The sequence below is a fragment of the Schistocerca serialis genome, chromosome 1, assembly GCF_023864345.2.
Source record: "Schistocerca serialis cubense isolate TAMUIC-IGC-003099 chromosome 1, iqSchSeri2.2, whole genome shotgun sequence".
Classification (NCBI taxonomy): Eukaryota; Metazoa; Arthropoda; class Insecta; order Orthoptera; family Acrididae; genus Schistocerca; species Schistocerca serialis.
In genome coordinates, this window is record NC_064638.1 from 285,736,932 (window position 1) to 285,762,103 (window position 25,172).

At 39.3% G+C, this 25,172-nt stretch overlaps 1 protein-coding gene across 2 annotated transcripts in view; it reads left to right on the forward strand.

Annotated features, from left to right (window-relative positions):
- The window catches only part of LOC126468286 (cytoplasmic dynein 2 intermediate chain 1), a 185,851-nt gene that overhangs the window by 155,788 nt on the left and 4,891 nt on the right, over window positions 1–25,172 (forward strand). For both annotated transcript variants that reach the window (XM_050096537.1, XM_050096538.1), the window contains exon 18: window positions 11,073–11,196. In XM_050096537.1, the coding sequence (XP_049952494.1) occupies window positions 11,073–11,196 (124 nt within the window). The remainder of the gene's footprint in view (window positions 1–11,072; window positions 11,197–25,172) is intronic.

Genomic DNA, 25,172 nt, shown 5'->3' on the forward strand with positions numbered 1-25,172 from the left:
CATAGATATTCTTGCAAGTATTTTACAAGATAAAATCACTGCAGCTCCCTGATGCGGTGTCAGAAATAAATTACTTTTGGATATTTTTAAATGTGTGCTCATGGAAACTCACTTTCATGCCTGTGCATATGGTGTTATTGTCATTGTGGTCTTCAGTCCAAAGACTAGTTTGATTCAGTTCTCCATGCTACTCTATCCTGTACAAACCTCTCCATCTCTGAGTATCTACTGCAAGCTTTTGAATCTGCTTACTGTATTCATCTCTTGGTCTCCCTCTACAATTTTTATCCCCCATCTTTCCCTCCAGTACTAAATTGGTGATCTGTTGATGCCTCAGAATGTGTCCTACTGTTTCCTTCTTCTAGTTAGGTTATGCCACAAATTTCTTTTCTCCGAAATTCTATTCATTATCTCCTCATAAGCTGCATGATCTACCCATCTAATCTTCAGCATTCTTCTGTAGCACCACATTTCGAAAGCTTCTATTCTCTTCCTGTCCAAACTATTTATCGTCCATGTTTCACTTCTATACATGGCTACACTCCATACAAATACTTTCATAAACAACTTCCTGACACTTAAATCTATACTTGATGTTAACAAATTTCTCTTCTTCAGAAACGCTTTCCTTGCCATTGTCAGTCTACATTCCATATCCTCTCTACTTCGACCATCATCAGTTATTGTGCTCCCCAACTAATAAAACTCATTTACTATGTTAAGTGTCTCATTTCCTAATCTAATTCCCTCAGCATAACCTGGTTTCATTCGACTACATCCCATTATCCTCATTTTGCTTTTGCTGATGTTCCTCTTATATCCTCCTTTCAAGACAGTGTCCATTCTGTTCAACTACTCTTCCAGGTCCTTTGTTGTCTCTGACAGAATTACAATGTCATTGGAAACCTCATAGTTTTTCTTTCTTCTCCATGGATTTTAATTCCTACTCCGAATTTTTCTATTGTTTCCTTTAATGCTTAAACTCAATGTACAGATTGAATGAAATTGGGGATAGGCTACAACCCTGTCACACTCCCTTCCCAACCACTGCTTCCCTTTCATGCCCCTCGACTCTTATAACTGCCTTCTGGTTTCTGTACACATTGTAAATAGCCTTTTTCTCCCTGTATTTTACCCCTGCCACCTTCAAAATTTGAAAGAGAGTGTTCCAGCCAACATTGTAAAAAGCTTTCTCTAAGTCTACAAATGCTAGAAACATGGGTTTGCCTTTCCTTAATCTATCTTCTAAGATAAGTCGTAGGGTCAGTATTCCCTCACCTGTTCCATCATTTCTATGGAATCCAAACTGATCTTTCCCAAGGTCAGCTTCTGCCAGTTTTTCCATTCATCTTTAAAGAATACTCATTAGTAGTTTGCAACCATGACTTATTAAACTGATAGTTCCATAATTTTCACATCTGTCAACACCTGCTTTCTTTGGGATTGGAATTATTATATTCTTCTTCAAGTCTGAGGGTATTTCGCCTGTCTCATACATCTTGCTCACCAGATGGTAGAGTTTTGTCAGGACTGGCTCTCCCAAGGCTGTCAGTAGTTCTAATGGAATGTTGTCTACTCCTGGGGCCTTGTTTCGACTCAGGTCTTTCAGTGCTCTGTCAAACTCTTCACGCAGTATCTTATCTCCCATTTCATCTACATCCTCTTCCATTTCCATAATATTGTCCTCAAGTACATTTCCCTTGTATATCTATATACTCCTTCCACCTTTCTGCTTTCTCTTCTTTGCTTAGAACTGGGTTTCCGTCTGAGCTCTTGATATTCATACAAGTGGTTCTCTTTTCTCCAAAGGTCTCTTTAATTTTCCTGTAAGCAGTATCTATCTTACCCCTAGTGATATATGCCTCTACATCCTTACATTTGTCCTATAGCCATCCCTACTTAGCCAATTTGCACTTCCTGTTGATCTCATTTTTTAGAAGTTTGTATTCCTTTCTGCCTACTTCATTTACTGCATTTTTATATTTTCTGCTTTCATCAATTAAATTCAATATTTCTTCAGTTGCCCAGGATTTCTGCTAGCTCTTGTCTTTTTACCTACTTGATCCTTTGCTGCCTTCACTATTTCATCGTTCAAAGCTACCCATTCTTCTTCCATTGTATTTCTTTCCCCCATTCCTGCTCAATGTACAAATTGAACAATATCAGGGATAGGCTACAACCCTCTCTCACACCCTTCTTAGCCACTCCTTCCCTTACATGCCAATCAATGCTCATGATTGCCTTCTGGTTTATGTACAAATTGTAAATAGCCTTTCTCTCCTTGTATTTTATCATACCTCTCTAGAATTTAAAATAGGGTATTCCAGTCAAAATTGTCAAAAGCTTTCTCTAAGTCTACAAATGCTATAAAAGTTGGTTTGCCATTCCTTAACTTGTCTTTTATGAGAAGTTACAGGGTCACTATTTCTTTGTATATTCCTACATTTCTCTAGAATCTAAACTGATCTTTCCCGAGTTCAGATTTTGTCAGTTTTTACATTCTCCTGTAAAGAATTCATATTAGTATTTTGCAGCCATGGCTTATTAATCTGATGTTTGGTAATATTCACAACTGTTACCACTTTTTAAAAAAAATTGTAGTTATTATATTCTTCTTGTAGCCTGAGGGTATTTCGCTTGTCTCATACATCTTGCTCACATACATCTTGCTCACCAGATGGAAGAATTTCGACATGGCTGCCTCCCCCTAGGCTTCAGTAGTTCTAACAGAATGTTGTCTACTCTTGGTGCCTTTTTTTGACTTGGGTCTTTCAGACCTCTGTCAAATTCTTCATGCAGTTTCATATCTCCCGGCACATCTTCGTCCACCTCCTCTTCCATTTTGATAATACTGTCCGCAAGTATATCTCCCTTGTATAGACCCTCTATATACTGCTCCACCTGTCTGCTTTCCCTTCATTGCTTCAGGCCAATGGCCTTGCCACAGTGGTAACACCGGTTCCCGTCAGATCTCCAAATTTAAGTGCTGACGGGCTGGGCTAGCACTTGGATGGGTGACTATCCGGTCTGCCGAGCACTGTTACCAAGCAGTTTGCACTCAGCCCTTGTTAGGCAAACTGAGGAGCTACTTGTTTGAGAAGTAGCAGCTCCAGCCTCATAAACTGACACACAGCTGGGAGAGCGGTGGGCTGACGATGACACGGCGGCCAGTCAGTCCCATTGGGCCTTCCAAAGCCTGTCCGGATGGAGTATTTTTAATTGCTTAAGACTGGTTTTCCATATGAGTTCTTGATATTTGTACAAGTGGTCCTCTTTTCCCAAAAGGTCTCTTTAATTTTTCTGTAAGTGGCCTCTATCTTGCCCCTAGTGATATATTCTTCTAAATCCTTAAGTTTGTCCTCTAGCCATTCCTGCTTAGCCATTTTATAGAAATTTGTATTCCTTTCCACCTGCTTCATTTATTTTTATTATCTCCTTTCATCAGTTAAATTCAGTATCTCTTGTGCTATACTAGGATCTCTACTAGCCCTCATCTTTGTACTTAGTTGATCCTCTGCTGCATTCACTATTTCATCTCTCAAAGCTATCCAATCTCCTTCTACTGTATTCTTTTTGCCTGTTCTTGTCAACTGTTTCTTAATACACCCTCTGAAACCCTCTGCAACCTCTGGTTCTTTCAGTTTATGCAGGTCCCATTTCCTTAAATTCCTATCTTTTTTCCATACCTTCAGTTTTAATCTACAGTTTATAACCAATAAATTGTGGTCAGAATCCACATCTGTCCCTGGAAATGTCTCACAATTTAAAACTCGATTCCAAAATCTCTGTCTTACCATTATATATTCAATCTGAACCTTCCATTGTCTCCAGGTCTCTTCCACATAAACAACCTTTTTCAAGTTTCTTAAACCACGTGTTAGCAACGATTAAATTATGCTCTGTGCAAAATTGTACCAGGCGGCTTCCTTTTTCATTCCTTTTCGCCACACCATATTCACCTACTATTTTTCCTTCTCTTCCTTTTCCTACTATCAAATTCCAGTCCCCCATGACTGTTAAAGTTTCATCTCCCTTAACTATTTGAATAATTTCATTTATCTCATCATACAGCTCTTCAGTCACTTCATCATCTGTGGAGCTATTTGACATATAAACTTACACTACTGTGGTGACCGGCCGAAGTGGCCGTGCGGTTCTAGGTGCTGCAGTCTGGAACCGCGAGACCGCTATGGTCGCAGCTTCGAATCCTGCCTCGGGCATGGATGTGTGTGATGTCCTTAGGTTAGTTAGGTTTAACTAGTTCTAAGTTCTAGGGGACTAATGACCTCAGAAGTTGAGTCCCTTGGCGCTCAGAGCCATTTGAACCATTTGAACTAGTGTGGTGGGTGTGGGCTTCGAGTTTATCTTGGTTACAATAACACATTCACTGTGCTGTTCATAGTCACTTATGCATGTTCCTATTTTTTAAATTCATTATGAAGCGTGCCTCAGCGATACAGATGGCCGTACCGTAGGTGCAACCACAACGGAGGGGTATCTGTTGAGAGGCCAGACAAAGGTGTGGTTCGTGAAGAGGGGCAGCAGCCTTTTCAGTAGTTTCAGGGGCACAGTCTGGATGATTGACTGATCTGGCCTTGTAACACTAACCAAAACGGCCTTGCTGTGCTGGTACTGCGAACGGCTGAAAGCAAGGGGAAACTACAGCCGTAATTTTTCCCGAGGGCATGCAACTTTACTGTATGGTTAAATGATGATGGCGTCCTGTTGGGTAAAATATTCCGGAGGTAAAATAGTCCCCCATTCGGATCTCCGGGTGGGGACTACTCAAAAAGATGTCATTATCAGGAAAAAGAAAACTGGCGTTTTACGGACTGGAGCGTGGAATGTCAGATCCATTAATCAGGCAGGTAGGTTAGAAAATTTAAAAAGGGAAATGGATAGGTTAAAGCTAGATATAGTGGGAATTAGTGAAGTTTGGTGGCAGGAGGAGCAAGACCTTTGGTCAGGTGAATATAGGGTTATAAATACAAAATCAAATAGGGGTAATGCAGGAGTAGGTTTAATAATGAATAAAAAAGATAAGAGTGCGAGTAAGCTACTACAAACAACATAGTGAACGCATTATTGTGGCCAAAATAGACACAAAACCCACGCCTACTACAGTAGTACAAGTTTATATGCCAACTAGCTCTGCAGATGATGAAGAAATTGATGAAATGTATGATGAGATAAAAGAAATTATTCAGGTAGTGAAGGGAGACGAAAATTTAATAGTCATGGGTGACTGGAATTTGAGAGTAGGAAATGGGAGAGAAGGAAACATAGTAGGTGAATATGGATTCGGTGTAAGAAATGAAAGAGGAAGCTGGCTGGTAGAGTTTTGCACAGAGCATAACTTAATCATAGCTAACACTTGGTTCAAGAATCATGAAAGAAGGTTGTATACATGGAAGAATCCTGGAGATACTAGAAGGTATCTGATAGATTATGTAATGGTAAGACAGAGATTTAGGAACTAGGTTTTAAATTGTAAGACATTTCCAGGGGCAGATGTGGACTCTGGCCACAATCTATTGGTTATGAACTGTAGATTAAAACTAAACAAACTGCAAAAAGGTGGGAATTTAAGGAGATGGGACCTGGATAAACTGACTAAACCAGAGGTTTTACAGAGCTACAGGGAGAGCATAAGCGAACAATTGGCAGGAATGGGGGAAAGAAGTGCAGTAGAAGAAGAATGGGTAGCTCTGAGGGATGAAGTAGTGAAGGCAACAGAGGATCAAGTGGGTATAAAGACGAGGGCTAATAGAAATCCTTGGCTAACAGAAGAAATATTGAATTTTATTGATGAAAGCAGAAAATATAAAAATGCAGCAAATGAAGCAGGTAAAAAGGAATACAAACGTCTCAAAAATGAGATCGACAGGAAGTGCAAAATGGCTAAACAGGGATGGCTAGAGGACAAATGTAAGGATGTAGAGGCATATATCACTAGGGGTAAGATAGATACTGCCTACAGGAAAATTAAAGAGACCTTTGGAGAAAAGAGAACCACTTGTATGAATATCAAGAGCTCAGACGGAAACCCAGTTCTAAGCAAAGAAGGGAAAGCAGAAAGGTGGAAGGAGTATGTAGAGGGTCTATACAAGGGCGATGTACTTGAGGATAAAATTATGGAAATGGAAGAGGATGTAGATGAAGATGAAATGGGAGATAAGATACTGCATGAAGAGTTTGACAGAGCACTGAAAGACCTGAGTCGAAGAAAGGCCCCGGGAGTAGACAACATTCCATTAGAACTACTGACGGCCTTGGGAGAGCCAGTTCTGACAAAAGTCTACCATCTGGTGAGCAAGATGTATGAGACAGGCGAAATACCCTCAGACTTCAAGAAGAATGTAATGATTCCAATCCCAAAGAAAGCAGGTGTTGACAGATGTGAAAATTACCGAACTATCAGTTTAATAAGTCACAGCTGCAAAATACTAACACAAATTCTTTACAGACGAACGAAAAAACTGGTAGAAGCCGATCTTGGGGAAGATCAGTTTGGATTCCGTAGAAATATTGGAACACGTGAGGCAATACTGACCTAATGACTTGTCTTAGAAGAAAGATTAAGGAAGGCAAACCTACATTTCTAGCATTTGTAGACTTAGAGAAAGCTTTTTACAATGTTGATTGGAGTACTCTCTTTCAAATTCTAAAGGTGGCAGGGGTAAAATACAGGGAGCGAAGGCTATTTACAATTTGTACAGAAACCAGGTCGCAGTTATAAGAGTCGAGGGGCATGAAAGGGAAGCAGTGGTTGGGAAGGGAGTGAGACAGGTGTGTAGCCTCTCCCCGATGTTATTCGATCTGTATATTGAGCAAGCAGTAAAGGAAACAAAAGAAAAATTTGGAGTAGGTATTAAAATCCATGGAGAAGAAATAAAAACTTTGAGGTTCGCCGATGACATTGTAATTCTGTCAGAGACAGTAAAGGACTTGGAAGAGCAGTTGAACGGAATGGACAGTGTCTTGAAAGGAGGATATAAGATGAACATCAACAAAAGCATGACGAGGATAATGGAATGTAGTCGAATTTAGTCGGGTGATGCTGAGGGAATTAGGAAATGAGACACTTAAAGTAGTAAAGGAGTTTTGCTATTTGAGGAGCAAAATAACTGATGATGGTTGAAGTAGAGAAGATATAAAATGTAGACTGGGAATGGCAAGGAAAGCGTTTCTGAAGAAGAGAAATTTGTTAACATCGAGTATAGATTTATGTGTTAGGAAGTCGTTTCTGAAGTATTTGTATAAAGTGTAGCCACGTATGGAAGTGAAACGTGGACGATAAATAGTTTAGACAAGAAGAGAATAGAAGCTTTCAAAACATAGTGCTACAGAAGAATGCTGAAGATTAGATGGGTAGATCACATAACTAATGATGAAGTACTGAATAGAATTGGGGAGAAGGGGAGTTTGTGGCACAACTTGACAAGAAGACAGGACCGGTTAGTAGGACATGTTCTGAGGCATCAAGGTATCACAAATGTAGCATTGGAGGGCAGTGTGGAGGGTAAAAATTGTAGAGGGAGACCAAGAGATGAATACACTAAGCAGATGCAGAAGGATGTAGGTTGCAGTAAGTACTGGGAGATGAAGAAGCTTGCACAGGATAGGGTAGCATGGAGAGATGCATCAAATCAGTCTCAGGACTGAAGACCACAACAACAACAACAACAACAATGAACCCTAGTCCTGCGTTACCCCTGTGTGGTTTTGTATTTACAACCATGTATTCACCTGACCAGAAGTTCAGTTCCTCCTCCGACAGAATTTCAGTAACTCCCACTATATCTAACTTTAACCTACCCATTTCTCTTTTTAAATTTTCTAACCTACCTGCCTGATGTGAAGTTATTTTTGTGTAAAGTAGTGGGGTCTGGGGTATCATATTTCGTGTGTTTTTCTAAAAATCATTTGAATGCAATATTTGCTAGTTTTGCAAATAGTATGTTTACTCCTGCCAAAGCATCACATAGATCCATGAAAATGGATTTTGCATTTGCTTAGTTGGTATTATACTAATAAATGATTTCATGTTTAGAACTTTGTGTCTTTTCATGGCTTCATCTTTGCAGTATGGCACGTGGAAGCTACTTGCTGATCTACTTAAAACTTTTTTGAGCATGTGATCTGCAAACAAAATATAGCTTATAAAGGTATTATATTTTTATGCATACATGTTCTAGGCTTAATAAAGATTAAACAAAATAGCACAATATTGTGTACAAGTGGTTTGGAAAAATATTCTTTAAAATACACTACTGTCTGGTAATAATAAGGCAAATACACAGTTATTTACATCCTTAATGCAACAGTCTCAGTAAATGACAACACTGTCCATTGTTAGAAATTCATTTCCCTCAGTCCATTTTGACACAAGGTCTCTTGTTACAGCCCTCATAACAGCTATAACTAAACTTTTTAATTTGACACAAATATATCAAGTACCTCTGTTCATTACATCCCGGGCAGTACAGAATTCAGGCGCTTTTCTTTGGCAGCAAAAATGAAAAGTGTTTCTGTGTTGACTGGCTTTCTAAAACAAATGTAAGAAGAAAATGGTTTAGTGATAAGTTGTTGCCATATTTACACACTTTTCTGTGAAGCAAAATCCTGCTCATGATTGCTTAAATTTTTCGCTTCTAAAGTTGAAATTTCATGTTGAGCTCACCTCAGAGGCAATTTCAGATAGAGGGTAGGGAGCAGGGGAGAGTAGTGCATTGGAAGGAGTATTTCACACAGTGCTGGCAACAAACTTTTCTTCCCAGAAGCTCAAGTAGAATAATTCATACCATTCACTGTAGTTAGTAGTAATTGGCAGCAGTGAGAGAAGGCACGAAGTATACTGACTTGTACCCACATCTGCCAAGCCCAACTTGGTACTACAGCTTACTATGAAGTTTACAGACAATAACAAAATTCACAGGATTACTCAAGCTCTGCTCTTTTGGCTAATGCATACAAAAAAAAAAGGAAACATTAGTGAAAGACGCTATCATACAAGTTATTGGAATATATGGTTGAAAGCCAGAAAAATTATATAATACGTATTATAAATTTCTGAATTCATGTTGTTGTACTGAAGAAATCTTTGAAACATGTATTTACTTCCCATATGGTCAAAACATGCAAACATGCATGCAACAAGCATTTTCATGAAAATCCAGGCTCTAGTTATCACCTTTGCTAATAACTGAACTTCAAGGTATCTGCTTCCTTTATCTGCTTCCTTTTATCATCCTGTGGTAGTTGACAGCCTCATAGCTAACATTAATTTACATTTTTTAATCGCTGTGTTAATTCTAGTTGAACTGCATGATATACCTTGCCATTGATTTGATGTTTGTGTAGAATATATCTTACTTTTCCTTATAACCACTATTGATACCCATACATTTTTTGACTGTTTGTGAGCTCACTTACTTATCTGTTGTAGATGTGTTTTGTTTACACTCTTAACATTTTTTACCTACCTCTTCAATATTAGAAAAGTATGAAATAACTTGCTTCAACTCATGGTCTGTACAATGCATCTGTTCATTCATTCATTCATTGTATTGTGTGGATTGCATTGTGTAGACTAACTGTCAAGGATCTGGAACAAGTAAGTTATTCATTAACAAAAGTTAAGCAGCTGTTGGAAACCATTATAAAATAATTACAAAGTATTTGTGATAAGATCAACTAAATTTAACATAGTGTGCTACCATTTTGAGAAGGTAGGAAGAAAAAAATGACAAGGTAAAGTTAATAGAGGAAAATGAGGTGAATAAATTAAAAATAACAAGAAATGAAAATGTACTAACCAATGAAACATTCATTTACAGCATATCTCATTATTGTGCCTTCTGTGCCCTTAAGGTTGACCTACACTGAATTGGGTGTTTGAATGTGCCTGGTGTAATATCAAATTATTTTGAAAGATACTGCATGTGTTCATGATTTTTCAATGAAACCACTCCCCAGGAATTATAATATCATCAAAAAAGCTACCAGAGCATGAATTAATATTGAGTAACAGGCACTGTAACTGGCAGGTGAAGGTAGTTATAAACAATTCCAATGCTATGGTCATAAGATATCAGACAATCATCAGCTCATTGAATTAATTGTGTCTTCAAATAATTTTGTACTGATAAAATTATGTCAAGTGCCAATTGTAAAGCAAGTTGGAGGAAGAAAATGAAGGTCTATTTTCCCATGAATGTGCTGCAAAAGCTCCATTGAACTCAGGGGGAGTTCATCATAAAAATCTCTTTGATATCTTCACTCAAGCATGTAGAATCCTGCAAAAGACCAAGTGGGGCAACGTAAGTAGTGTCTACAATGGTTGCCTATGTATAGTTTGAGCATATGCACAATGAAGTCCAATGAGATTATTACAGTTGTGTGCATATTCTTAAAAATCTCCTTAGTAATATACAAAGTTTTCTGTGTTTGTAATTATTAGTAGATTACCCATCCTATCTTAATTATGCTGACCAACACTGAAGTTCAACATTAATCTTGAAGTCTGTAGGCAAGTGTGTTGCGCCACATACACAATAAATTTTAAACACCACATATTCACTCTTCTGAGTCACAATATAATGTTAACAGCATGCAAAATTAGTTCATGCATAGTTTACAAAAATAACAGTTTTAACAAAAATAACAAATTGCCAGTTTATTTTACAATAGACACTGGGAATAGTTATGTTAAAGATATGCCTTTATTGTTACATCTGGACTTGTTGGTTTTAGTTCTCATTTATTCTCCTCAACGGTAACTAAGACCTCCATGCAAATACACATTTTTTTGTTCTCATAATTGTGAATTTATTCTCTTATTCAAGTTTGCATTACAATAAAACATGAATTCTAATATAATTGTATCTGGTATCATATTTCTGCAATAGAAGAATATACAAAGGTGTACATTTTTTGAACACTACATCTGTTGCTCATGACTGTACTCTTTTTTAAGTATTTAGTTGGCCGTATCCTGCGATTAGTGTTCCATATTACTACACAATCCTTAAATTTATAAATGCATTGTTTATATTGTTTCTGTTTATTAGGATACAAGTTTGGGATGTGAATGTAAGTGATGTGTCACCAGTTCATTCTGTCTGCTGTGAAAAAACAGCAACATCTATGAGGCTTTCACCAAGGCATATTAATGGAAGAGAAATTCCAACACTAGTAAGTATGTAACTGTAGTCACAACTGGTATATTACTATTTTTTTCCTTCAGAAATGTCAGATTCTGATGTTAAGGCAATAGATTATATCACCAGCACTACTGGTAAACTTGATCTGAATGTGGTCTATTTTCAGGCCAAGAACCTGCATATTTAATGTCACACACAAAGAAATGTTATGGAGAACAACACTATAATGTCCATGGTCTAGCCCATAGCAGCAGTGCACTGAGATTGTCCAAAGAGTAAAACAAAAATAACCAAATGAGAACACAAAGTCCATCAACCATAGGATCAGTAAATGCCATCTACTCATATAACTGGCCAAAGTCTGAGTACAGTGATAGTAGCAGTGCACAACCCAGTTAGTGATGATGACTTGGCATAGATAGGACCAAATAATGAGAAGTGGCCGTGGGTCACATTATTTGCATGGTACAAGGACTCAAATCACCCATGTCAAGTGGCACTACCATGGTCATGGCCCCAGTACCTGTTGGTACTTACTACTTGTGTGGCATCCTCATTTTGTGTATTGACTGCCTTCTGTACAATTTTCATGTTTTGTTGAAATCCTCTTCCTGCTGTGGTCCTAAATCCTTCCCCTTATCACTGGCACTTTGGCCAGATACGGCCAGCCTTGTATTAACTTATTGAGGGGTATACATAAGTGCCAGCAGTGTTCTGGTAATGTCTTGGGTTGTAGAGCTTCTCTTTTGAAGTGCTGCTATTAGATGTGGCATTGTTGTTTGACCACAGCTGTGAGTCATATCACTGCTTTGGTTCATGAAAACTGTGTTAGCACCTGCTCTAAGATGACCTTCATGTTGGCCAGTCGTGACAGCTGGGGAGGTGCACTTGGTGCCCCTGGCTATTGCCTCCCGTATGCTGAAGATGGACCACATACCCTTCAGTCATCCTAGTACTCAGTGATGTGTGTGTGCCCATGCTGCAGTACCTATGATAGTGACATCAGGTGGCCACAGCATTTAGGTGCATGGCTTGTGATTGTGGAGGATATCTGTTGACTGTTGATTGGCATTGTGCTGTACATAGTGAAAAATAGTGTGTTCCATGCCTCAGTTGAGAACTCTCGCATGGTCCTTGTCACCTACTGCTTAAAACTAAATATCATTCTCAATGCTTTGCCATTTTAAGATGGCTGGAGACCATCACTATGAGGTGTGTAATGCCATTTCAGGTGCAGAAATGTGAAAACACTTTGGACAAAAACTGGGGCCATTGTTTACCAGTATCCTATAGAGAAGATTTTCAAAAGTTAAAGTTGTTATCATAGGCCATAGTTTCACTTCTGTAGTGATGGACTGCATACTTACTACATAAACTCCATCTGAACAGGCCTTGAAAGGCCCAAAGGTACCGACCAACCATTGTTTACCTTCAGCCATCAGGCATCATTGGATGCAGATGTGGAGGAAAATGTGGTCAGTGAACTGCTCTCCAGGCTGTTGTCAGTTTTCATGACTGGAGCTGCTACTCCTCAATGTACTCACTCCTCAGTTGGTCTCAAAAGGGCTGGGTGTACCCCACTTGCGTTGAGCAGCACTTGGTGGGCCTGAATGGCCATCCATCCAGGTGGTAGCCAAGCCCAACAATGCTTAACTTCGGTGATCTGACAGGGACCGGTGTTACCACTATGGCATTTCTGTTGATGATTTCTACCCTAAAAGGAGTTTTAAAGGGCTTCCAGTTTAATTAAACATATGTATTTCAGAAAATGTCCAACAAAGTCTACAACAATTCTTCCAACGGATGATAGGTGTTAGCCAGATTTTGAGTTGGTGTTTTGTGGGCTTTGTGCATGCATGAACATGTTTCTTTATTTTTTTTATCCATCTCAGGCCAGGTGAATGACAATGGTCTGATTTTATCAAGAGCATCATCCGGCAGCAATCTTGGTGTAGGGCTTGTAAAATGTGTGCCGTGTGTGATTTGGAAATTATTATATAATTTTGTTGTTATTATCACCAGTCCCAAGACTATTTTAATGCAGTTCTTCATGCTAGTCTATCCTGTGCAAGCCTCTTCATCTCTGCATAACTACTGCAAACTGCAGCCATTTGACTTGCTTATTGTATTCAAATCATGATCTTCCTTTACAGTTACCCTTCGCCCTTCGCCTCCCCAATACTTTTCTGCATTACCAAATTGTCAGTTCTGTGATGACCTTTTTTTTATGAGTCCTACCAACCAATCCCTCTTCTTTTTTCCCAATTTGGATTCAGTACCTCCTCATTAGTTATTTGCTGTACCAACCTAATCTTCAGCATTCTTTTGCAGCACCACATTTCAAAAGTTTTTGTTCTCTGCATGTCTGAATTGTTTAACTTCCATATAGGGTCACACTCACCCCCCCCACCCCCCCCCCCAAAAAAAAAAAAAAAAAAAAAAAAAAAAAAAACCCTCAGAAAAGACTCCCCAACACTTAAATTGAGACTACATGTTCACAAATTCCTCTTTTTCAGTAATACTTTTCTTACTGTTGCCATTCTCCATTTTATTTATGTCTTCTCTTGTTCAGACATTGTCAGTTATTTTGCTGCCCAGATAGCAATATTCATGTACTAGTTTTAGTGTTTATTTTCTAGTATGATTCCCTTAGCATCACCTGATTTTATTCGCTTGCATTTCATTACCCTTGTTTTGAATTTGTTGATGTTAATCTTATAACTTTTTTCAAAAAACCATCCATTCCATTCAGCTGCTCTTCATAGTTCTTTACCATCTCTGTCATTGTAAAACCTCAGAGTTCTAATTTATTCTCCCTCAACTTTAATTCCCTTTCCAAATTTTCTATAGGTTTCCTTTACTGCTTGCTCAAAGTAGAGATTCAATAACATCTGGGATGGGCTAAAATGCTCTTTCATTCCCTTCTCAACTACTGCTTTGCTTTCATATCCTACGAATGTATCACTGCAGTCTGATTTCTTGCAAATTTTAGATAGCTTTTCACTCCCTGTATTTCATTCTAGATATTTTCACAGTTTCATAGGGTGTATTCCAGTCTATGTCTGAAATGATCATCCTCAAGCTCAGCTTCTACCAGTTTTTTCATTCTTCTGTAAATGACATGTGTCAGTATTTTGCAACCTGCCTTCTTCGCAGTTGGAATTATTACATTATTCATGACAGTCTGAGGATATTTCTCCTGTCTTGTATATCTTGCACACCAGGTAGAATAGTTCTGTCATGGCAGACTAACTCGACAATCTCATCAGTTCTGGTGGAATATTATCTATACCAAGGGCCACAAGCGCAGTTTAGTGAAGAGTAAGAATGCATTTTTACTCAGAAATAATTTAGGAAACATTCCCTTTGAGTTGCTTTACTTGACTGCTCACATCAAAAGATGTTCTTTAAGCTACCTGCTAAAGTGTGTCTGATATTATCTCTGCTACGTTCAGAACTACTTATGCTAACTCAAATGGCTTATCATGTATTCCCAACTTCATATGGGAAAAGGATAAAAGCAACACAGGGCAGTACCTATGGAGGTACAATACGCATTCAGTTGTTAGTTTTCATAAATATTGGGTAACAACACTGCTGGCAGTCTGAGAGCACAATGCTGATTAAATATAGTGTTTGTGACTGAGGGAAACAACACACTATCATTGATGTACCCACATAGCCAATAACAATGAAATTTTGCTGAGTCTAATAACAAAATACAATAACTCTTTCTTGGAACATGAATCTGTGCTACTTGGTTAAGTCTGATAGTTACTCACTGAAGCACTGGAAAGTCCCAGCATGAAATTATCAGGTATTCGTAGGTGGACAATGTTCATGGTATTAGTGTACTGTGAGACAGTGAGCTTGGAGATGAAGTCTTGCAAAGGACTGAGCTGCTGTGGACTCAGATGGTGGACTGGTAGGTACAGCCAGCAGAGGGGACAGAGAGTAGAGTGTGCTCGAGGAATGAACTCCGAGTGATAGATCACTAGACACAGCCAGCATAGAACCCAGAGTGTACAGTGTGCTCAGCAAAAGTGGTCTGATTGTGGAACCACTAAGTGTGGTCAGCATGAATTCTGGAATATGAAGTGAATTCAGAGTGAGCGGACGACAACCTAAATACTCCTCCAGTGGAAGGATACCGCGAAGGCACGTAACTCGCAGAAGCCTCTGGCAGTGAAGCTGGCAGCACACGCTACTGTGACAGCTGCTGGAGGTTAGATTGTAAACAGCTGGTGTATTTGAGAGATGCTGCAGACTGTTTTTGTCTGAGCTCCAGAGGAAGTGTCATTAGCAGACTAGAGCTCTGGCTGTCTACAATACAAAACTGTGTGGTTGGTGACTGTGTCACCAGAGGATACAGTACATAATGATCACATTTTTTGCTGTAACAGTAGCACCTGAGTTGGCCCAATTTAAATCTAATATTGCCCTCCATCAGAATGCAAATGTTAATTGAAGAATGTCTTCGTAACACATTCCGGTTTCGATGCTACAAGGGTTAAATTAAAATTGTTTAATAAAATTTGGCTCTGCTTCTCTTCATCTAGGGGCAGGTTTATTTACCTAAAATGTGTCACTAATTTACAATAAACTGTTGAATGGTTACTGACAACTGGTCAGAATTCCGCCAACTGCTAGATTGAAACGTAGGTGCAGGTTTTAAATAACTAACACAACTACAGTTGATTTAAGTTTTCACAAACCAGTGGAAACAACACATGTTACTGTCTCTGATGATCAACACAAGCTATTGTGCAGCAGTAAATGATATGACTCGAGCCCCCCAATGGTGGATATCAATGCACCATAAATTTAATAGACTAATAAACTAGCCCCATAAACAGAGGATCGTTCCATTGGTGGGGTGATTTGTGTGCCTCAGCAATACATATAGCTGTACTGTATGCCAGACAAGTGTGTGATTCCTGAAGAGGGGGAGCAGCCTTTTCAGTAGTTGCAGGGGCAACAGTCTGGGCGACCAACTGATCTGTCCTTGTTACATAAACCAAAACAGCCTATCTGTGCTGGTGCTGCGAATGGCTGAAAGCAAGGGGAAACTACAGCCGTGATTTTTCCCAAGGGCATACAGCTCTACTGTATGGTTAAATGATTATGGCATTGTCTTCAGTAAAACATTCTGAAGGTGAGATAGTTCTCTATTCGGATCTCCATGTGGGGACTATTCAGGAGGATGTCATCATCAGGAAAAACAAACCCGTCATTTTACAACTCAGAGTGTGGAATGTTATATCCCTTAATCAGGCAGATAATGGTTAGGTTGAACTTAGATATAGTGAGAATTAATGAAGTTTGGTGGTTTGATGCAGCTATCCATGCTGCTCTATCCTGAGCAAGCCTCTTCAACTCCATATAACCACTGCAACCTACATCCTTCTGAATATGCTTAATGTATTCATTTCGTGGTCTCCCTCTGTGATTTTTACCCTCCATACTTTCCTCCAGTACTAAATTGGTGATTCTTTGATGCCTCAGAATGTGTCCTACCAACTGATCCCTTCTTATAGTCAAGTTGTGCCACAAATTCCTCTTCTCTTCAATTCTGTTCAGTACCTTCTCATTAGTTACGTGTTCTACCCATCTAATCTTCAGCATTCTTCTGTAGCACCACATTTCAAAAGCTTCTATTCTCTTCTTGCCTACACTGTTTATCATCCATGTTTCACTTCCACACATGGCTACACTCCATACAAATACTTTCAGAAAAGACTTCCTGACACATAGATCTATACTCAATGTTAACAAGTTTCTCTTCTTATGGCTTTCCTTGCCATAGCCAGTCTACATTTTATATTGTCTCTACTTCAACCTTCATCAGTTATTTTGCTCCCCAAATAACAAAACTCATTTACTACATTAAGTGTCTCATTTCCTAATCTAATTCCCTCAGCATCACCCGACTTAATTCGACTGCATTCCATTATCCTCGTCATGCTTTTGTTGATGTTCATCTTATATCCTCCTTTCAAGACAGTGCCCATTCAACTGCTCTTCCAGGTCCTTTTCTGTCTCTGACAGAATTACAATGTCATCAGCAAATCTTGTAGTTTTTATTTCTTCTCCATAAATTTTCATTCCTACTCCAAATTTTTCTTTTGTTTCCTTTACTGATGGCTCAAAATACAGATTGAATAACATCGGAGATAGGCTGTCTCACTCCCTTATCAACCAATGCTTCCCTTTCATGCCCCTGGACTCTTATAACTGCCATGTAGTTTCTGTTCAATTTGTAAATAGCTGTTTGCTCCCTGTATTTTACACCTGCCACATTCAGACTTGAAAGAGAGTATTCCAGTCAACATTGTCAAAAGATTTTTCTAAGCCTATAAATGCTAGAAACGTAGGTTTGCCTATTCTTAACCTATCTTCTAAGATAAGTCATAGGGTCGGTATTGCCTAGAATATTCCAACATTTCTACAGAATCCAAACTGATCTTCCCTGAGGTCAGCTTCTACCAGTTTTTCCATTCATTTTTAAAGAATTCATGTCAGTATTTAATAACTATGACTTATTAAACTGATAGTTCAGTAATTTTCACCCCTGTCAATGCCTGCTTTCTTTGGGATTGGAATTATTATATTCTTCTTGAAGTCTGAGGGTATTTTGCCTGTCTCATACATCTTGCTCACCAGATGGAAGAGTTTTGCAATGGCTGGCTCTCCCAATGCTATCAGTAGTTCTAATGGAATGTTGTCTACTTCCAGGGCCATGTTTTGACTTAAGTGTTTCACTGCTCGGTCAAATTCTTCACGCAGTATCATATGTCCCATTTCATTGTCATCTATGTCTTCTCCAATTTCCATAATATTGCCCTTCAGTACATTGCCCTTGTACTGACCTTCGATATATCCCTTCCTCCTGCATTCCCTTCTCTGCTCATTACAGGTTTTTCCATCTGAGCTCTTGATATTCATACCTTTTCTCCAAAGGTCTCTTTAATTTTCCTCTGGCAGTATCTATCTTGCCTGTAGTGATATATGCTTCTACATCCTTACATTTGTCCCCTAGCTGTCCCTGCTTAGCCATTTCACACTTCCTGTTTTATCTTATTTTTGAGACGTTTGTGTTCCCTTTTGTCTGCTTAATTCACTGCATATATATACGCACATAAAAAAAGTTGTTCATCACCTTGGTTCTGAGAATTCCGGAATCTGCACAGAAAATTGTAATAGAGACCAACATAAACATCATTTCCACCCTTTTTATTGCTCATGAAAACCACACATTGGGTATTGTACCACCATATAGTGAGACCTTCAGAGGTGGTGGTCCAGATTGCTGTAAACACCAGTACCTCTAATGCCCAGTAACATGTCCTCATGCATTGATGCATGCCTGTATTCATGATGGCATACTATCCACAAGTTCATAAAGGCACTGTAGGTCCAGATTGCCCCACTCCTCAATGGCAATTTGGCATAGATCCCTCAGAGTAGTTGGTGGTGGGTCACGTCCTCCATAAACAACCTTTTTCAATCTACCCCAGGCATGTTGGATAGGGTTCATGTCTGGAGAACATGCTGGCCACTCTAGTTGAGCGATGTCATTATACAGAAGGAAGTCATTCACAAGATGTGCATGATGGGGGCGCTGTTGTACGGTTGCACTATCAGTCGGAGGATGGCATTCACATATTGTACAGCCATTACAGTGCCTTCCATGACCTCCAGTGGTGTACACAGGCCCCACATAATGCCACCCCAAAACAGCAGGGAAACTCCACCTTGCTGCACTCGCTGGACAGTTTGTCCAAGGCGTTCAGCCTGACCGAGTTGCCTCTGAACGCGTCTCCAACAATTGTCTGGTTGAAGGTATATGCAACACTCATCGCTTGGATGCTTAAGATCATAGCAGTTTTGCACCCTAAAACCATAACAAAAATAAAAAAATAAAAAAAACATCACTGAAGAGAACGTGATACCAATTCTGAGCAGTACATTCAGCACGTTATTGGGCCCATCTGTACCGCACTGCATGGTGTTGTGGTTGCAAAGATGGACGTCACCATGGACATCGGGAGTGAAGTTGCGCATAAGGCAGCCTATTGCACACAGTTAGAATCGTTACATGACATCCTGTGGCTCTACGAAAAGCTTTATTCAACATGGTGACATTCCTGTCAGGATTCCTCCAAGCCATAATCTGTAGGTAGCTGTCATCCACTGCAGTAGTAGCCCTTGGACAGCCTGAGTGAGGTATGTTATCGACAGTTCCTGTCTCTCTGTATCTCCTCCATGTCCCAACAACATTGTTTTGGTTGATTCCGAGATGCCTGGACACTTCTCTTGTTGAGAGTCCTTCCTGGCACAAAGTAACAGTGCTGACATGATCAAACTGTGGTATTGACCGTCTAGGCATGGTTGAACTACAGACAACACGGATTGCGTAACTCCTTCCTGGTGGAATGACTGAAACTGATTGGCTGTCAGACCCCCTCTGTCTAATAGGTGCTTCTCATGCATGGTTGTTTACATCTTTGGGCAGGTTTAGTGACATCTCTGAACAGTCAAAAGGACTGTGTCTGTGATGCAATATCCACAGTCAACATATATCTTCAAGAGTTCTGGGAACCGGGGTGATGCAAAACATGTTTTGATGTGTGTATTTTCTACTTTCATCAATTAACTTCAAAATCTCTTCTGTTACCCAAGGATTTCTACTAGCCTTCATCATAGAGGTTATAAATGCAAAATCAGATAGGGGTAAAGAAGGAGTGGGTTTAATAATGAATAAGAAAATAGGAATGCGGGTAAGCTACTATGAATGGCATAACAAATGTTTTATCATTGCCAAGATAGACACAAAGCCCACACCTACCACAGTAGTACAAGTATATATGCCAACTATCACCGCAAATGTTGAAAAAATTTAAGTAATATATGATGAGATAAAAGAAATTATTCAGATAGGTAAAGGAGACAACAATTTATTTGTGATGGGGGACCAGCATTCGATAGCAGGAAAAGGAAGAGAAGGAAAAATACAGGGTATCTCATGTAAAACCGGTACACCTCATACCTGAGATTCAAGGAATAATGAAATAACTAAAAAAGAATAGGTAATAGTAACATGAAAAAACATGTAGTTACCTGTATACGGTAAATGCTGGAAGTGGTGGGCATGGGTATCCAAGTATTGCGAGTTTCACATGATGAGTAATAGTAACAGGCTGTAATTCAGCCACTGTGGTGGTGTTAATTTCTCTAGTAATGTTCTATCTAAGATCATCTGTTGTGCGAGGACACCTTGTTGGGATAATGTATACAGCTTCTCTGCATCTGTTAATTACTCATTGAAAGAGTCAAAGATCTCTAGATATCTGGCACTGTTTAAGGTATAATTGAAAAATATGGGGTCAATAATGTGATTCTGGGCAACACACACCAAACAAGTATCTTCTCCTAGTGGAGAAGTTCTTCATGCAGAATATGTGGGTTGTCCTGCGACCAATATCTGAAATTCTGTGGCTTCACATAACCTGAAAATTGAAACCAGGCCTTATCTGAAATGAAGTAAAGCAAGGGGTCTAAGTAACCGTTAGCAATTAATGTTAACAGCTAGATAACATAATGAACTCTTTTTTTCCTGATCCTCAAATTTTAACTTGCACGACACTCGAATAATGGGCTTTTAATTTTATATCTTTTAGTACATTATGACATGATGTACAAGTTACACCAGATTGCCCATGTCCTTACCATGCGAATTCTGTGTGTAGTTTCAGGGTTCCTCATTGTCACTCACCTTTTCCTTCGCACATTCTGAATGAATTTTACAGCCCTCCATTTCTTTTACGGATCTTGTATAGTGCTGGTCATGGGGAGTTTCCTACCACGATACTTCACTTCAAACATCTCCTTACATTCCTCGATGAGGCCTATCTGTATGTAACACTTCACAGTATCAAATCCCTGTTCTAAACCAAACTGCCCCATTTCTGCAACAGCAATATGAGCTTCTCGCAACAACTGAGACACAAACAAACAGCTGTGCTTAAGTTTCCAACGAAACACAGTCTACCCAACATTTGACACAATGTTGTCACTTCACAAGCAATTCGACTAGCGATGATTAACCAGGATGTGAGGCCTACCGGTTTTATGTGGGACATCCTGTAGTGGGTCAATATGGGCTGGGGTCTAGGGGAAAGGAATGAGAGAGGAAACTGACTAGTAGAATTTTGCACAGAGCATAATTTAATCATTGCTAACACTTGGTTTAAGAAACATGAACATGGTTGTATATGTGGAAGAGACCTGGAGACAATGGAAGGTTCAGATTGAATATATAATGGTAAGACAGAGATTTTGGAATCAAGTTTTAAATTGTGAGACATTTCCAGGGACAGATGTGGATTCTGACCACAATTTATTGGTTATAAACTGTAGATTAAAACTGAAGGTATGGCAAAAAGATAGGAATTTAAGGAAATGGGACCTGCATAAACTGAAAGAACCAGAGGTTGCAGAGAGTTTCAGAGAGTGTATTAAGAGACAGTTGACAAGAACAGGGGAAAAGAATACAATAGAAGGAGATTGGATAGCTTTGAGAGATGAAATAGTGAATGCAGCAGAGGATCAACTAGGTACAAAGATGAAGGCTAGTAGGGATCCTAGTATAAAACAAGAGATACTGAATTTAACTGATGAAAGGAGGTAATAAAAATAAATGAAGCAGGTGGAAAGGAATACAATTTTCTATAAAATGGCTAAGCAGTAACGGCTAGAGGACAAACTTAAGGATGTAGAAGGAAATATCACTAGAGCCAAGATAGATGCCACCTACAGAAAAATTAAAGAGACCTTTTGGGAAAAGAGGACCACTTGTACGAATATCAATAACTCATATGGAAAACCAGTCCTAAGCAATGAAAAATACTCCATCCGGACAGGCTTTGGAAGGCCCAATGGGACTGACTGGCCGCCGTGTCATCGTCAGCCCATAGGCATCACTGGATGTGGATATGGAGGGGCACATGGTCAGCACACCACTCTCCTGGCCATATGTCAGTTTATGAGACCGGAGCTGCTACTTCTCAATCCAGTAGCTCCTCAGTTTGCCTCACAAGGGCTGAGTGCAACTTGCTTGCCAACAGTGCTCGGCAGACTGGATGGTCAGCCATCCAAGTGCTAGCCCAGCCCGACAGCGCTTAAATTTGGAGATCTGATGGGAACCGGTGTAACCACTGTGGCAAGGCCGTTGGCCTGAAGCAATGAAGGGAAAGCAGAAAGGTGGAGCAGTGTGTAGAGGGTCTATACAAGGGAGATATACTTGAAGACAGTATTATCAAAATGGAAGAGGAGGTAGATGAAGATGTGATGGTAGATATGAAACTGCACGAAGAATTTGATAGAGGACTGAAAGACCAAAGTCAAAAAAAGGAGAGCCAGCCACGTCGAAATTCTTCCATCTGGTGAGAAAGATGTAGGAGAGAAGCGAAATTACCTCAGACTTCAAGAAGAATATAATAATTACAATTTCAAAAAAAAAAAAAAAAAAAAAAACAAGTGGTAACAGTTGTCAATATTACCAAACATCAGATTAATAAGCCATGGCTGCAAATTACTAATATGAATTCTTTACAGAAGAATGGAATAACTGGCAAAATCTGAACTCAGGAAAGATCAGTTTAGATTCTAGAGAAATGTAGGAATATACAAGGCAATACTGACCCTGTAACTTCTCATAGAACACAGGTTAAGGAAAGGTAAACCCACTTTTATAGCATTTGTAGACTTAGAGAAAGCTTTTGACAATGTTGACTGGAGTACTCTCTTTCAAATTCTAGAGATGGTATGATAAAATACAGGGAGAGAAAGGCTATTTACAATTTGTACATAAACCAGGTGGCAGTTATAAGAATTTATTGGCATGTAAGGGAAGCAGTGGCTGAGAAGGGTGTGATAGAGGGTTGTAGCCTACCCCTGATATTATTCATTTTGTACATTGAGCAGGAATGGTGGAAAGAAATACAGTGGAAGAAGAATGGGTACCTTTGAGTGATGAAATAGTGAAGGCAGCAGTGGATCAAGTAGGTAAAAAGACAAGAGCTAGTAGATATCCTTGGGTAACTGAAGAAATATTGAATTTAATTGATGGAAGGAGAAAATATAAAAATGCAGTAAATAAAGTGGGCAGAAAGGAATACAAACTTCTCAAAAATGATATCAACAGGAAGTGCAAATTGGCTAAGCAGGGATGGCTTGAGGACAAATGTGAGGATATAGAGGCATATATCACTGGGGGTAAGATAGATACTGCTTACAGGAAAATTAAAGAGATCATTGGAGAAAAGAGAACCACTTGTATGAATATCAAGAGCTCAGATGGAAACCCAGTTCTAAGCAAAGAAGGGAAAGCAGAAAGGTGGAAGGAGTATATAGAGAGTCTATACAAGGGCAATGTACTTGAGGACAATGTTATGGAAATGGAAGAGGATGTAGATGAAGATGAAATGGGAGATGTGATACTGCGTGAAGAGTTTGACAGAGCACTAAAAGACCTAATTTGAAACAAGGCCCCAGGAGTAAAAAGTGAAATGGGTAGGTTAAAGTTTGATATAGTGGGATGCTGAGGGGATTAGATTAGGAAATGAGACACTTAAAGTAGTAAAGGAGTTTTGCTATTTAGGGAGTAAAATAACTGATGATGGTCGAAGTAGAGAGGATATAAAATGTAGACTGGCAATGGCAAGGAAATCGTTTCTGAAGAAGAGAAATTTGTTAACATCGAGTATAGATTTAAGTGTCAGGAAGTCATTTCTGAAAGTATTTGTATGGAGTGTAGCCATGTATGGAAGTGAAACATGGACGATAACCAGTTTGGACAAGAAGAGAATAGAAGCTTTCGAAATGTGGTGCTACAGAAGAATGCTGAAGATAAGGTGGGTAGATCACGTAACTAATGAGGAGGTATTGAATAGGATTGGGGAGAAGAGAAGTTTGTGGCACAACTTGACCAGAAGGAGGGATCGGTTGGTAGGACATGTTCTGAGGCATCAAGGGATCACCAATTTAGTATTGGAGGGCAGCGTGGAGGGTAAAAAGCATAGAGGGAGACCAAGAGATGAATACACTAAGCAGATTCAGAAGGATGTAGGTTGCAGTAGGTACTGGGAGATGAAGAAGCTTGCACAGGATAGAGTAGCATGGAGAGCTGCATCAAACCAGTCTCAGGACTGAAGACCACAACAACAACAACAACTGAAATTCTGTCGGAGGAGGAACAGGACTTCTGGTCAGGTTAATACATGGTTATATATACAAAACCAAACAGGGGTAATGCAGGAGTAGGCTTCATAATGAATTTAAAAAATAGGAAAATGCATAAGTGACTATGAACAGCGCGGTGAATGCATTGTTGTAACCAAGATAAATGCAAAGCCCATACCCATCACAAGTAGTATAAGTTTATATGCTGACTATTTCCAGAGATGATGAAGAGACTGAAGAGCTGTATGATGAGATAAATGAAATTATTCAAATAGTTAAGGGAGATGAAACTTTAATAGTCATGGGAGACTGGAATTTGATAGTAGGAAAATGAAGAGAAGGAAAAATAGTAGGTGAATACGGACTGGCAGAAAGGAATGAAAGAGGAAGCCACCTGGTACAATTTTTCACAGAGTATAATATAATCGTAACTAACACTTGGTTTGAGAATCAAGAGAGAAGTTTTTATACATGGAACAGACCTGAAGACACTGAAAGGTTTCAGATCCATTACATGATGATAAGAGAGAGATTTTGGAATACATTTAAATTGTAAGACATTTCCAGGGGCAGATGTGGACTCTGACCACAATTGATTGGTTATGAACTGTAGATTAATACTGAAGGTATGGCAGAAAGATAGGAATTTAAGGAGATGGGACCTTCCTGAAAGAACTAGAGGTTGCAGAGAGTTTCAGTAGGAGTATTAAGGAACAGTTGACATGAACAGGGGAAAAGAATACAGTAGAAGGAGACTGGGTAGCT